The sequence below is a fragment of the Nilaparvata lugens genome, chromosome 8 (assembly GCF_014356525.2).
Source record: "Nilaparvata lugens isolate BPH chromosome 8, ASM1435652v1, whole genome shotgun sequence".
In the NCBI taxonomy this organism is placed as follows: domain Eukaryota; kingdom Metazoa; phylum Arthropoda; class Insecta; order Hemiptera; family Delphacidae; genus Nilaparvata; species Nilaparvata lugens.
The window spans coordinates 34,867,616-34,882,912 of NC_052511.1; the positions used below are offsets into that span (position 1 = coordinate 34,867,616).

General features: G+C 35.0%; 2 protein-coding genes across 3 annotated transcripts in view; one reads left to right on the plus strand and one right to left on the minus strand.

The window, feature by feature from the left end:
* Positions 1–782, minus strand: part of LOC111047355 — a 69,355-nt gene extending 68,573 nt beyond the window's left edge. The window contains exon 1 of the mRNA XM_039434617.1: positions 485–782. The gene's annotated coding sequence lies outside the window, so the exon portion shown is untranslated. The remainder of the gene's footprint in view (positions 1–484) is intronic.
* A 7,445-nt stretch (positions 783–8,227) lies between these two features.
* Positions 8,228–14,554, plus strand: LOC120352712 (non-histone protein 10-like). Of its 2 annotated transcripts, none has more exons than XM_039434634.1 (5): positions 8,228–8,793; positions 10,292–10,362; positions 11,111–11,249; positions 12,645–12,971; positions 14,316–14,554. In XM_039434634.1, the coding sequence occupies exons 1-5, from the start codon at positions 8,677–8,679 to the stop codon at positions 14,397–14,399; spliced, it is 738 nt and encodes a 245-aa protein (XP_039290568.1). In that variant the 5' UTR covers positions 8,228–8,676; the 3' UTR covers positions 14,400–14,554. The 2 variants fall into 2 exon arrangements, with proteins under 2 accessions (XP_039290568.1, XP_039290569.1); XM_039434635.1 differs by having other exon boundaries at positions 8,477–8,793; positions 12,648–12,971.
* Positions 14,555–15,297: the final 743 nt, after the last annotated feature.

Sequence of the window (15,297 nt, forward strand, 5' to 3'; positions counted from 1 at the left end):
CAAAGCTCAAACAACACCAAGTTACCTGGAGAAAACTGTATTTGCAGAATACTCTACGGACATTGGAAAAATTCTAGGATAACTTTCTTTAGGAGATATATACTATATTGACCATGACTCAAGATACACAACGTAACACATATCTAAAAAATTAGCAGACGTTAGAATTGGACAATATTTAACTTGATGGAGCCAAATATTTTATTGTACATAGACTACTGTAACTGTAATTGAGTGCTTTGGTGCATTGAGTTAGAGATTGATTAAAATATAGTAAATTCGGTAAACATATTACAAGTTACAGTAAAACAGCCTATTATAAAATTATTAAAACTTAAAATTTACGGTGAAATAAATTGAGAATGGGATGTACAATACTAAACTACAGTACTCGCAATAGAGAAACATTATTATTGAGAGGTTCTTATTAAAATATATTAAACAGTAATAAAAATATAATATTATATAGTGTTGGAAAACTTACCAGAATGCTAAAAAACCACAGAAGGAGACATTCCGTGACATCAATTTGTTATGAACTTGGCCGTAGAAGTGTGGTTTACAGATTTCAAAAAATTTGTTTAGTGACAACCGGCGCCAAAGAAAATTGTTAGAGGTAGCGATGAGTGGATCAAAGACAACCGATCAAAGAATTTTGGATTTTGCTAACTAATAAGTTTTATTCAACGATAGAAATAAAATATAAGAACTTTGCAAATTACAAAGCAAGGGATACAGGAACCAACTTTAGGGGTGCGAGCGCAAGAAAACGATCAGGATCAGAATTTATTCTGGTTTCAGGATTGCCAGGATCAGCGCAGGACGATCATATGTTATTAGACAGTGTGGTAAACCTAACCAATATATAAACTCAATCCTTGAAGAAAATTTGTATATGATATGAAAAAGCAGTTTGTAATATAATAACTATAGATAATAATCATATTGTTATGCATCTACATAAATTGGCGGAGCTTTGGACATATCAATGTCCATTCTTCGGAAAGAATATTAAAAATATCCTCCCCACTAACTCTCTACCAAAACGTTAATTTCGTTATTTAAACTAAGGATTTATTTATTAATGGAAATATTGTAAAAGTTTTAATCAATATGAATATTAAGAGAAAAAAAAAACAGAAAATTGATAGAGTAAAATAATTATATAGGTAGATAAGATCAAATAATTGATTAATAAAATGAAGTAGGCTGAAAGTAGATCAGGGTTATCAACTTTCAGTAATATACAGCATTATGCAGTGGATAATTGAAATAACATGAGTTTATATAATATATATATATATATATATATATATATATATATATATATATATATATACAATTCGTTCTATAACATGGTTTAAAGGTTTGTATTGTGGGATGGGTGGGGGATGGATGTCATGTGATCGTTCTAGGGCCGGACAGTTTCAGTCATTTGTTCCAAAAGATGTTTTTTAAAGTTAGGATGAAGCTCGCTCGGCTCTCGATGGACCTGATAGAAACAGGAAGTGCATTCCATGCACGACAGGCACTGACTAAGAAGGATTTTGTGAAAATAGTAGTTCGATGATTGGGTATCCTTAAAGTACTTTCTCCGGTTCTAGTATGTGAAGCATCTATCCTCCTACCTTCAGAGACAAATTTGAAATCATCTTTAAAATAGTTCGGATTACCGTATATCAAGATATCTCTAACAAGCTTGACTATTCGAAAAAGCCTCTGATCGGGAAGCTTTAATGTTGAACTAGCAATGTGGGCTGGGGTGATATGATCATGGCGTTGGAGAGAGTAGACGAAACGTAGACAATAATTTTGGCAACGCTGTAGTTTATCATTCAGAGTGACTTGCATATCGTTAAGAACAGAATTACAATACATTAAATGTGGGAAGATGAGAGATTGAACCAATAATAATTTAATGTTTCTAGGGAGGATATCGTGCATTTTCTTCAATGCATGCATGGCTGAGAATACCTTTTTACAAGTTTTGTTCACTTGTTCTGACCAGTCAAGAGTATTATTCATAATAATGCCTAAATTTTTAACTGAGCTACAGTAAGGAATGTCATTACCGTCTACACTAATTTTGTGAATCGATTCAAGGTCAATATTGTTTATAAGACGAGAATATCCAATTATAATGGGTTGTGTTTTGATGGGATTAAGCTTAAGGCCATTTTTCTTTGTCCATTCCACTATCGAATTGATATCCTGATTCATTATTCCAACTGTTTCATTAATTTTTGTTATGGGACAGCTTAATAGATTTGAAGGTCGTCTGCATAAGTATGGAAACTGGAGAATTTGATAATGGAAGAAAGGTCATTAGCATACAAAGTGAAGAGGAGAGGGCCTAAAATTGAACCTTGTGGTACTCCATGCATAACGTTTTTCCAAGTTGACTTTTTGTCACCGACAGATACACATTGTTTCCTACCTAATAGATAGGATTTAAACCAAACTAACGAGTTGTGACTGAAACCAAGAATAGCCAACTTATTCAGAAGGACTGTATGATCAACAGTATCGAATGCTTTAGAAAAATCAAATAGGGTGAGGATGGTGCATTTTCTTTGGTCCATAGCTAACCTTATATCATCAGTGACACGAAGCAGAGCTGTCTCAGTTGAATGGAATTTTCTAAAGCCTGATTGAAAGTTATGAAGCTTACTATTGTTGTCTAGAAATTTTACAACTTGAGCATGAATGAGTCTTTCTAGCACTTTGGACAATGCAGGTAAAATACTGATTGGTCTAAAATCCTCAACTTTATTGGGTGATGGAACTTTATTTAGAGGGCGAACCAGAGCAAACTTCCAGTTTTCAGGGAAAATGCCTTCTTCAAGTGACTTGTTGAAAATGTATGTAATGGTTGGTAAAACAGCAAATAACATCTTCTTGATAAATTTAATAGGAATTTTGTCTACACCCATAGCATTACTATGAATACGTTGAATTGCTCTGAAAGTGTCTTCTTCTGAGATTGGATGGAAATGAAATTGATCAGTGATTGGTAAATCTAAGTTTGTAACCTGCTCTTCAAGATCATCAATGTGATTAGCAATGACAACTTCGTCGCGTTGGTTAGAGTGTGAAACGAAATGGTCATTTATATTATTCAATGGTAAGTCAATTTGTGGATTCGATTTCTCTTTGCCAAGCCCGAATTCTTTTATTCCCTGCCAAAGTGATTTAGAGTCTTGTCTATTGTTTGTCATAAACGAATTCAAGTACCTAATCTTTGAGTTCCGTAATTCCTGTTTAACCCTATTTCTAAGGCTCCTATACTCTATCAAACTGTCCAAGTCAAATGTCTTTTTAAATTTTCTATGTGCTTTGTCTCTACGTCCCATCATCTTAAGTATGTCTTCAGTCATCCACGGTACTCGTCGTTTTCTATTAATCCTCCTTGTCACATAAGGTGCATGTTTGTCATACAAAGTCAAAGTCCAATTCTCGAAAGTCTTGACCATGTCATCAACTGAGGGTAATGCTTCAATTTGATGCCATGGAGTCTGAGCCACATCAGTCAGGAAGGCGGCTTCATCAAAGTTTTTGAAGTCTCTATAAGTGATAATTTTCTGTTCTGGCTTGGGTATCTTATGGGAAAGTACACAGTAGATCAAATCATGTCTAGAAATAGCTGGGACTGAGATTTGGCCTGCTTGAACAACCTCATTGGGATCACTAACAATGAGAAGGTCAATGAGTGTGTCTGATTCATTAGTATGATGAGTTGGATCGAGAGGTAAAATAGTCATGTTTAGGCATTGGAAAATTGTAGTCAGTTGAAAGTAGTCAAAGTTACGATTTGTCATGTTCAAGTCGGTGTTCATATCCCCCATAACTAGTATACGGTTATAACAAGGCATAAGAGAAAGCAAGGCACTTTCGAAATCTGTGAAATGACCTATTTTTGGTGGGCGATAACAGATACCAACGAGTAATTTATCAGTACTAGATAAGGATAATTCAAGTAGCATAAACTCTGGTCTGGAACAATACTCTTGTTTAGATGTGATTAAAACTTTTGTTTTGATACCTTCTTTCACATAAATTGCTACACCCCCACAAGCTTTATTTAATCTATCATTCCGGAAAAGATTATATCCAGGCAATGCAACAAAATTTGATGAAATACTAGGCTTCAAAAATGATTCGGAAATTCCGATTATATTGAAGTCCTGAAAACGGAAGATTGCTCTGAGTTCATCAATGTGGCAACTGAGGGATTGTACGTTAAGGTGAGCAGCCTTGAAAAGTTTTTTGAAAGAGTGGAGCTTATTTGCTAGAAACATACCTGCGTCATTATTACTATTATTGAAATAATCATACCTACTTGAGGGCGAGCGAGCTGACGTGTCAGTGAGAGGCATCATGGAAGCAGCAGACCAATCGTGAACCGACCTCAGAACAACACATGACGGGGAAAATGGGGATGAAACTGATAAAACTTAACCTAAATGAAAAAGTCTCTTGATTCGAGTGCATTCAGCATGCCTTGACAGTTCGGCTCCCTTCACTATTTAAAGCACTAGTTCAAAACAAAATTCACTAAACACAATAAGATGTAGATGTGTGGAGTTCCGGTGATGAATAATCCTAATGGTGAATAAGACGAAGATTGAGGAAGAACTGGTAGTGGGAGATCTGGTCCAAGTGGAGATAGAGCGAGTAGGTATCCAGTAGTGGAAGAATCGGGTCCAAGTGGAGGTAAGCGAGAAGGAATCCAGTAGTGGAAGATCGAGTCCAAGTGGAGACAGAGAGAGATGGAATCCAGTGGTGGAAAATCGAGTCCAAGTGGAGATAGAGAGAGATGGAATCCAGTAGTGGAAGATCGTGTTCATGGTGGAGATAGAGCGAAATGGGATCCAGTAAAAACTGAAAAAGAGAAGAAAAAGCCAGCAGAAAAACGAAAAATCTTTGAAGAAAGTTATCAATTGAGAAAAGATACATAATACAACTGATAATGAATAATATCCCCATAAAATTGAAGAGGAATAGTATGATTCAATGTGGAAAGAATCGAATATTATATGGATAAATATATGGATATTATAATATAATATATGGATACTAGTAGAAGGTAATCAGATAGAAAGAGAAAAGGTAGGAAGATAAATAGATATAGAAAGAGAAATAAACATTTGAACATGCTGGATAGCTAGTGAAAAAATCACAGGGAAAATAATGATAACAATGGGGAAGAAAAGAAGAGAAAGAAGGAATGTGCACAAATTGAGAAGAACTTATGAAACTGAACTATAGAATAAGAAATAGAACATCGTATTGTGATCTTGAATTAATCAAGGAGAGAAGAAGAAGAAGAAAAGAAGAAGAAAAGAAAAAGAAAGAGAAGAAGAAGAAGAAGAAGAAGAAGAAGAAGAAGAGAAGAAGAAGAAGAAGAAGAAGAAGAAGAAGAAGAAGAAGAAGAAGAAGAAGAAGACGAAGAAGAAGAAGAAGAATAGAAAAGAATAATAATCATCATCGCAAACAACAATATTCAAGTAATCATTATAAATATAAGATCAAGAAGAGAAATTAGAAAGAAAAATAAGAAGTAGAGGAGACGATGGAGAAAGTGCTAGATTATTTTAGATGAGTTTTAAATAGGATTGAACGGTGAAGTGTGAAAAATATTATATAGTATTAGAAGTATAATTAACTATTGGGAGTTGCAATAACAATAAAAGTAGTAAATTGAGAACTGTAATATTTTAGTGATGAATGTCTAAGATAACATTAAATGAAACACAGCCCCTATATAAGCATATGAACAGACTACCCACCCCTCCGTTCTATCAATAATTCTTCACACATTTGCTTCTATTGCTCGAGCTGTGGCAACAGTAGGAGATATCATTATGTACACCTAATATAGAAGAGATTACTATCTTTACCTATAGATTACATCCATATCTATAACGTATGTTAATCATCCAATTTATTTGAAATTCAGCATTTCGAAAATTATTAATTATGGAAATAATTTTGGTAAGAGATGTAATAATTATTAGTAAGAATAGAGATAATGATTCTCTAAGTACCCTCTGGAGTATAGTAGTTGATGCATTGAACGTAGTTTTGGGAATTAATATCAAGATAAATTATTAATCAGTATTAACAAATGTGGATCTCCTTAGTTTGAAATAATTGCCTCATACATAATCATAAATAGCAGTGGAAAGATTCATTTATAGAACAGAAAGCCAGCTCATGAAAAATGCCAAGGTATATCTATTGTGAAATGTTTTAATACGAATTTCCTATTTTTGTAGTGAAGGGCACCTTAGTAATCGAATCCTGAAATGATTTAATTTACCATTATTTTTTGAAGGTCGGTCATCCTCTCGACTGTGTGGACCCTCTTGGATCCTCCCTCGCTGATAGAGATCTTGATCCTCCCGTCCGATGACCAGACATTCCTATGCCCATGACGGTCGGCCGCAGCGTTGAGGATCTTGAGGCGCTCCGTAGTCAGATCCTCGCGAATGGTGACGCCGGAACCCTTCAGCTTCCTCTTAGCATCGAAGATCATCTTCCTGGTCCGGTAGCTGCAGAGTCGAACTATGATGGGTCGGTCCTTGGGTTTAGCTTGCCCTTGTTGAGGTGGTTGACGCCTTCCAACGCGATGCGAGCGGTTGACATCCGCCAAAGTCACAGGCACGTTCAGCTTCTTGTTAAAGACATCGAGCGCCAGCAGGTCCGTGTCTTCTTTGTCACTCTCCGGGATCCCAAAAATACGTATAGAATGTCGGCGCCCATATTGCTCGAGGTCGTCGACCTTCAGGTGACAAGACACCTCCAGCTCACGAATTCTATCGTGCAGCTGTTTGTTCTCCTCCTTCAATGCCTGAAGTTCCTCGAAAATAGATTTCACAGCCATTGATACAGCACTGTGGACAGACTCTTCGATTTGCTGTCGAATAATGAGGAGGGTCTCTTCGGACAATGCTCCAGAAATAGCTGGCTTCGGAGCATTGACCTCATTCTTCGGTGTGCCTCTATTCGGTCGAACCATCGTGTACCGTTAGGTGGATTTACACTTTTATAGGCGAGAAGGTGAACTGAAGATTTAGGAATGTTTTTTCAAGATAAATAAAAAGAGTGTGAGTTAATCAAAAATATAATTTCACTATTGAATTAAGCTCGAGAAACTGAATAACTAGATGTATAATTTGAAGTGAATTGAACTGTATAACCCTACGAAATATCTGTTAGAAGAATAGCGATGCCGATTCTCTGCATTAATTAATTATTATATTTCTACACTGTAAAAAACATAATTGGCATCGTTGTGGACCTAGAAAAGGATAGTACCACCAGCTTTGTCGAATAATAGACAAGGATAGCAAATCCAAAGTTGATAAAATACTGTCATTTTAACATGGACCTCACTATAGTTGGGTGGACACCCTGTCAAGAGGGTGCGAGGTGTTGATGTGTCAAGTTACGGTCATGACTAGTTGGCACCTTCGGTCCAGTAGGTGTCAAGTAGTCGGGGTGACAATTTGATGGCAATGGTATATTTTTACGAGGGTACAAGATACTTACTTATTTGATACATAATACTTGTAGAAATCCCACTAGTAGCGCGACAGCGCCATGGTCGTCATTGATTGCGTGGTCGTCATTGGTTGGCCCTGCAGAACACACTGTCATCATAGAATTCCTGCAGGCTATAGTATGGCTTGCTACACTAGTGTTAATTATGGAGATGGGGCAACTATGTATTCCAAGAACCTATTTCATTAGCTTATTGTTGCTGGAAGTGTGTAAACACTAATATACTTGAACACTCTATTATAATTATGTTGCCCCATCTCCACAGACAAAGTTATTATGTTAAATGCTCGAATATATTAGATTTAGTTTTCAAGTTTCATGCTGATATTGAAAGTATTGACAACTATTGTGATTATTTATAACAAGAAAAACTATTTTATACAGTAATTATTATTTAAATAATCCCATATCCCCAGATCTCGCGCAATAACTGTTTTGATCAAGCAAGAGATTGCTTTTACCCCTCTAATATATGAATAGCTATTTCTTGGCAAATAAAAATCTATTATGTTTTAAAAGAATGAACAGTTGATGTAACATAAAATGAAGCTGTATCATCTGTCTTTCATAAAAGTCAGTAGCAAAGCAGAAAGACGGCAGAGAATCGGAAATACAGCTTCCCTATCTTTTTTCATTGCCTTTATAAAGTGGACCTTATTATTGCAATATTTCAAAAACATGAAATTACGGTCAACACTTACGACATAGAATTAGCAATTTCGAAATTGATGCTTTAAGAAAAATTGCGTTCAAGTGAGCTCCAAGACGATTTCATTGAGTTAGTTTAGTTATATTTTTGTTTAGTTATTGGTTTAAATTCGAACTTTTTGATTGAAAACCTCTATAATATTATTGGATCGTTCAAAGTTTTTTATTTTTTTTCATATATCTATCATATTGACGTTGGCACTGTGTGTAACATAACCTCACATCTCAGTGATCTCACATCTGTCATTTTTGTTTGTTAAAATTTGTCTGAGGATCACAATTAACTTCACTAAAATAAAATATTTTATTTCCTCTTTATCATTAATTTTTTCATGTTTTATGACCTCATCATTTATGGAAAATAATTTATCTTTGTGAATATAATCAGTCCTATACCATAATATGATATTAGCTAGATCTGAGTCTTGCTCAGAAGATTCTGATGATGAGGTAAATGAAATAGATGTCCACAGAAGAAAATATCAATTGTTACTTGACCGATGTGAAGTACTTCAGCAGGTTAGTTAAATACATTAATCCTATTACCTTTTTACATTTTGATCGAAACAATCATTTGATAGAATATACAGAATATTATTGATGTAAAACGCTTCTCCTTAGAAATATCAACATAACCTAAATGAATGAGAAAATTCAATTTTACTATATATTATTGACATTTAATTATTATTTTTTAATCATAATAAAAAAATCTGGTGTGGTACACTCACACAACTTTCCTTGCTCATATTTGAAACTACGATCTGTATAATTATGTGTAGGCTATAATATAATTGTTTTCAGAGTAGGCTACTTTTTCTTTGTGTAAATTGTGAAATTCGATGATTTTTTTAGTCGTCAAAACAGCTGTTCTACAGATGAAATATCTCGACTATGTGTTATTTTTATGAACTGCACTACCTACCTACCTACCTCATGCACGAGAAGGAGGTTACTAAGTCCATTTCTCAAGGATGGGGTGGACCCCCCATTAGTTTCCAGAAAGGAGACTCATGCCAGTTGATAGAGCTGATAAATAACTATACAGGGTATGCATTTGAAAATAATCGGTCAAGTTATTTTTTAAAAAACCGTAAAAAACTTGGTTTTTTAGTGATTATCCGCCATTTTTCTCAAGAATATTACGGTGCTCCTGCAATTTTCCCAGAAATGAGACTCGTGCCAGTTGATAGGGCTTATAAATAGCTATCCATGGTATAAATTTTAAGAAAATCGTTAGAGCCGTTTTCGAGAAAACCGTAAATAACATGGTGTTCTAGTCATTATCCGCCATTTTTCTCAAGAATATTATGGAGCTCCTGAAATTTTCCCAGAAATGAGACTAATGTCAGTTGATAGGGCTTATAAATAGCAATCCATGGTATGAATTTGAAGAAAATCGTTAGAGCCGTTTTCGAGAAAACCGTGAAAAACATGTTTTTTTAGTAATTATCCGCCATTTTTTCGCCATTTTTAATTTAATTTTATTGAAATTCTCATTGTCGGATCCTCATGGTATAAGGACCTTAAGTTTAAAATTTCAAGTCAATCGGTTAATTAGGAATGGAGTTATCGTGTTCACAGACATACACACACACACACACACACACACACACACACATACACAGACCAATACTCAAAAATCATGTTTTTGGACTCAGGGGACCTTGAAACATGTAGAAAACTTGAAATTAGGGTACCATAATTTTTTTTGGAAAGCAATACTTTCCTTACCTATGGTAATAGGGCAAGGAAAGTAAAAAATGAAGTTAATTGCATAATCAAAAGTTGAGGTTTTGGAAGGAATCGTGTTAGTATTAAAAACCTGATGGCCCGTTCTGTATTAATATTATCTAAACCTAATCGGTATTTGGAGTAAGTCTATTTGGAATTTATAATAAGCTTTGAACTGTGACTTTTTATTGAAATCTTCAAATAAAACTTTTAAATTAAAGTAAAAAATACAACGTATTGCCCATCCATCGTTAACAAAAATTAATTTTGATTTGATTTACAGGACAATGAAAGGATTGTAAACCGAATACAAAAAGTACGCAAGCTTCTCAGACGAACTCGAAAAGAAAGACGGTAAGTTTCATCAATCTGAAATAAATATTGGCTAAATATTCACAAAACATAGACAAGTTGAATAGAGGACACTAGTCTAGTTTTAATCAGTAATACCAGGACTTCCTATATAGGTAGTATCATAGAGAGACAATAGCATAAGTAGCCTAGATATCCCATGGTATAGGGCGTTTATGTTGCAACTTTTACTGTTATCTCAAGCCGATAGTCCACGTAGTTGTTTCCCGTGAAGCTTTATGACGCTGGTAGTCTCTCAATTGTGCTGTTCATACACTCTTACCCGTTAAAAACAGTAAAAATCGACAATAATCGATAGTGATCGGCTTGAGATAACAGTAGAAGCTGTGACATAAACGCCCTATACCATGGGATATCTACTCACGCTATTGCTTCTCTATGGCAGTATATAGGAGGTCCTGGTAATACATTAATAATTGATGACAGCTGTTACAGAAGTAATTAATCCATGTAACGTTTTAGCATGTAGTGTAGTTGAGAGTTGGGATGCGATTTATTCAGGAACTTCCAATTGATGAATTACTCATCATTCAGCTTATCATCTTTTTCTGTTATTCAAATAGTATTTTTACACATTATTTAGTTGGAAATACAGTGGGTCAGGAGGATCTATTTAAATTTATTTTGTAATTTTGATTAATAAGTAATAATAATGTAACTGAAAAACATGCTTTTTTCTTTAAAGTGATTCTATTCGTTAATAACTTTTCAATTATGGCCTCTTTTCAAGATTCATCATGAACCGTCTTGATCAACACCTTGACAACTGGAGAACCGCGTCCCTACCGCTTGAACTGGATGAACCAATTGACCCTCCACTGAAAGGCATCTCCAGTGAGCGGACAGTTCCAACGACTAAATTAAACAAGGTATTTTATTTCATCCATAAGTAACGTTCTCAAAATAATAGAAAAGATTCAACAAGTTAGTAATTACCGTAACGTTATCATAATAAAAAAAAACTTCTCAAGATGATTTTTCTTAGTCCCTTAAGATATTTTATACCGAAATTGCAATGAATACTACTCCTATGTACAGTACGGTGGTTTCTATTTCTTTAGAATGGAATAAACTAAGCTACAACTTTAAAGCTCCCTAAATAAAAACACATTTCTAGAAAAAGTTTTTTAATTTATTTTTACTTTTCACGATATGAGCGTCAAAAGTTCAACTCTTAGGGCAGATCCATTGTAGAATTGAGAAAATACTGATACTCTTTATATTATATATTTTTGTAAACAAAGATTTTCGAACAAAATAGGCACTTGAAAATTGCATAATTGCTCGAAACTAATTCATTGTGTTTATATAAAAAGTATAGAAATAGTACAAGTAATTTCCTATAATAATTGAACATTCAAATAGCTCTATACTTTATTAAATTCATGAAATTTTGAGAATATATTCTCCAACATATTGTCTATCTCATGACATCAATTTCAAGGGATATTTATTCTTTTTTGAAAAAATAACCTTATCCAAGTTAGTTATTTGATTTCATTTAATCCGTTCCACTATATTTTGAGCTTTTGACCTATTCTATTTTATGCATTATTTTAAACACTCATGCTTGAAACTACCTTCCCCATTCCACTGTGTCTTTATCATAGAGAAACAATAACAAACGAATATATTCCATGGTTTAGGGCTCTAATGTTGCAATTTTCAATGTTAAGCCAAGTAATAGTCCTATACTCCGTACAAAATTACTTCTGACCCGGATGAATATGCGGCGCAGAGAAATGGAGGGAGATCAGCCAATTACAGTGATGGATAGAGTCAAAGGTAGAAGCGCAGTTGCCAATTCGTCGATTAGAGTCAGACGACTGAACGCTTCCAGAGAGGAAACTCCATAAGTTTATCATGAGCGCTTGAATACTCACTAGAAATTAGAGAATGCTGGCCGATTTAGAACGGAAACTTCGCCGCCGTTGTATCCCTTCTCTGCTGCGTATGTCCCTTTCAGGCCTAAGTAATTATGTACTGAGAGTATAGTATCTTGTCGTGAAGCTCTGTGACGCTGGTAGTCTCTCATACTGTGCCGTTTATACACTCTCACAAGCCCAAAACAGTTATAATAGACAGTAATCGGCTTGAGTTGACAAAAAGTGGAACATAAACTACCTATACCATATGGGATATCCTCTTATACTATATATTCTCTATGATTTTATAATTTAGTTTCAATTGCTCCCAAATATTTTCCAACCAATTTAATAGTTTATAATGTTTGTGACTTATATCTCTGCCATCTGTTTGCACAGCAGTCGTCATCGTCGTCGACGTTTGAAAAGGGCGTGTCCACACCATCGGCTGCCAACTCGTCGAAAAAGTCGAAGGTGGACAGTTTGTCGTCGCAGCAGCAGGCATCTCCGTCGCCGTCGCCCGTGCCGCCCAAGAAGAGCGGCAAAGTGGCGAGTGATCCGAACGCACCCAAGCGGCCAGCCAACCCCTTCTTCCAGTACTGCCAGGAGCAGCGCACTGTGCTGCTTGAGTCCATTCTAAGCAGCGGCCAGAAGGAGCCCACCAAGCAGGAGCTCACCAAGCAGCTGGCCAACAAGTGGAATTCGCTGTCCACTCCCGACAAAAAGGTCACTTGTCTGCCACTATTGTGTGTATCTTGCCTTCATTGGCCATTGTATAAAATGTAGGCTGAACCAGCGACTGGGCCAACATTTAGATGCGGCATTAGATAGCTGTGATTCAATTTATTCCAGTATAGCCGATTGTCAAATTCAAAAGAATTTGAATCTGATGATTCAAATCATGAATCATTTTATTGTCGATTGAATACTAGAACAGCGACTAGCTAGTAGAATAGTGACTAGTGACTAGCTCTATTCATTAGCTCCAGCTATATAAAAAAAAGATTATACAACTGACTCGAATCCCAGAATTAGCAATTAATAGCTTTTATTAGATCGATATCAACTCCACTTCAAATATTTTTCTTTCAAGAAAATATTTTTCCCATGATTTAAAAATAAATTTTCATAATAATTGGGATGAAAGTAAATATTATTATGTTTTATTATTGGGATAAAATATTTTGGTAGTTCAATATGTTATTTCTTCATAGTCAACAAACGATTTGGCAACAGTACAAAGGTAGAAAAAGATTCAGCAATCTGTTTTGTTTAATGACACACAAGAATAGCAAACCAATGTCGATCAGGTACTGGCTTGAAATGAATCTCTCTATAGGTCAGTTAATCGGGATGAATAAGTAGTGTATTATTATAATTATAGAGCCAGGCTTTCGGAGTCGACGACGCTCATTATACAGAGCTTTCACAGTCTCAATTATTTGAAAAATTAGCTTTCGTCAAGCATACGAGTACCACCTGTTGCGCCGACTGAAGACTGTCGTGAGGCAAGTGAATCATTGTTCCAAACAGGAACAATAGTAGCTGATGCGGGTATGCGAAATTAAAAATTTCGTTCATTTTAGTTCCGGACATTTCCAATTCCGCATTCCCAGCTATTAGAAGTTACTGTTATACCTGAGTGCAGGATGTTTTGCTGAGCTTAAGCACCCTGCACTCAGTTACAATAGTGGCCTCTATATGTAGCTGAAAAACGTTATCATACAGGTAGGGTACATAGCAGCGTGCAAATCCATTTTCTCAGGGACAATGGACGGAATTTGAGAAGCCGCTACTAATTACCAGGTCTAGTGGATGTCACTATTGTCCTTGTCTGCAGAGGGTTCATTGAGCAGCGCCACTGGCCACTGTTCCTATTATAATTAGACTACAGATGTCCGCGTCTTTTCTCACATAAGAATGCCTATCAGTAAATTATAGTTACTGCAAATTGCATGAACCACAGGATGGTGTATGACCCGAAATTGTTTATTTCGAAAATTGGTGAATCCAGATATCTTATCCAGTATAACTATCTTATTTAAGCGTAACCTCATTTTCATGTTTCAGATATACTACGACATGTACAAGAAGTCAAAGGAAAAGTACACTGCTGACATGGACATTTACACTAAAAGCAAAGGAAAGCTGTGATATCTATGTAATAATTCAGTACTATTTTTATATCTCAATATAATATTCGAACGTGTACAAGACTATTTGTATACAGCTTGTAAATATTCCCCTTGAATTAATTGTTTGTATTGATTAGATAATTATGAGGAATTTCTATAAAACTTTACAATGTATATTGTCTGTTATTTTCATATACCTTCTAATTTAATATTTGATCAGCCGTGAAGTTATAATTGTTCAACAGTACCTTATGTAACATTCAGCATTTTTTCAAATCCAACAGAAAAATCAAAGTTGATGAAATTGAATTCCAATGTTTCCCAATTAACTTTGATATTTTGCTAAAATTGATAATTTATTTCAAATCAACTTTCATCAAAGATTTGATTCCCTATTGGACCCATATCATTTTAATGACTAACAATAACCAAACATCTATACTACTAAATATAATGATTGTGTTCATGGGAGGTTGCGGTGCATGTACGGCTTCGGCGAAGTGAGCAGTAACCAAAAACCACGTGACTGGTGCACCACTACATGCTCCCACCAAACGAAAATCGAATTCTGGTTCACCGTTTTTGGTGCGTACTTTTGAAATAATCGTTTACAGATTGGTGTTGACAAAATAATAAAGGTGTTATCAATATGAACATTTCAGCTATTATTTATTATTATGGAATCAATAATAATTATCAATTTATAATTTGAAAAGATATATATTTTTAAATTTATTATACAAGCTTGTCCAAGCCAATATTATCTTTTATGTAGGTTGCAACAGACCTATGTTATCTTATCACAACAAAGCTGGAGTATTGATTAGTTCTTATAGAAGCACTAGGCTAATCATGTTTTTCCTATGAAGTTTTTTTTAAATAATTAATGATGGCTCGTGCTGTCATCAATGAAAATT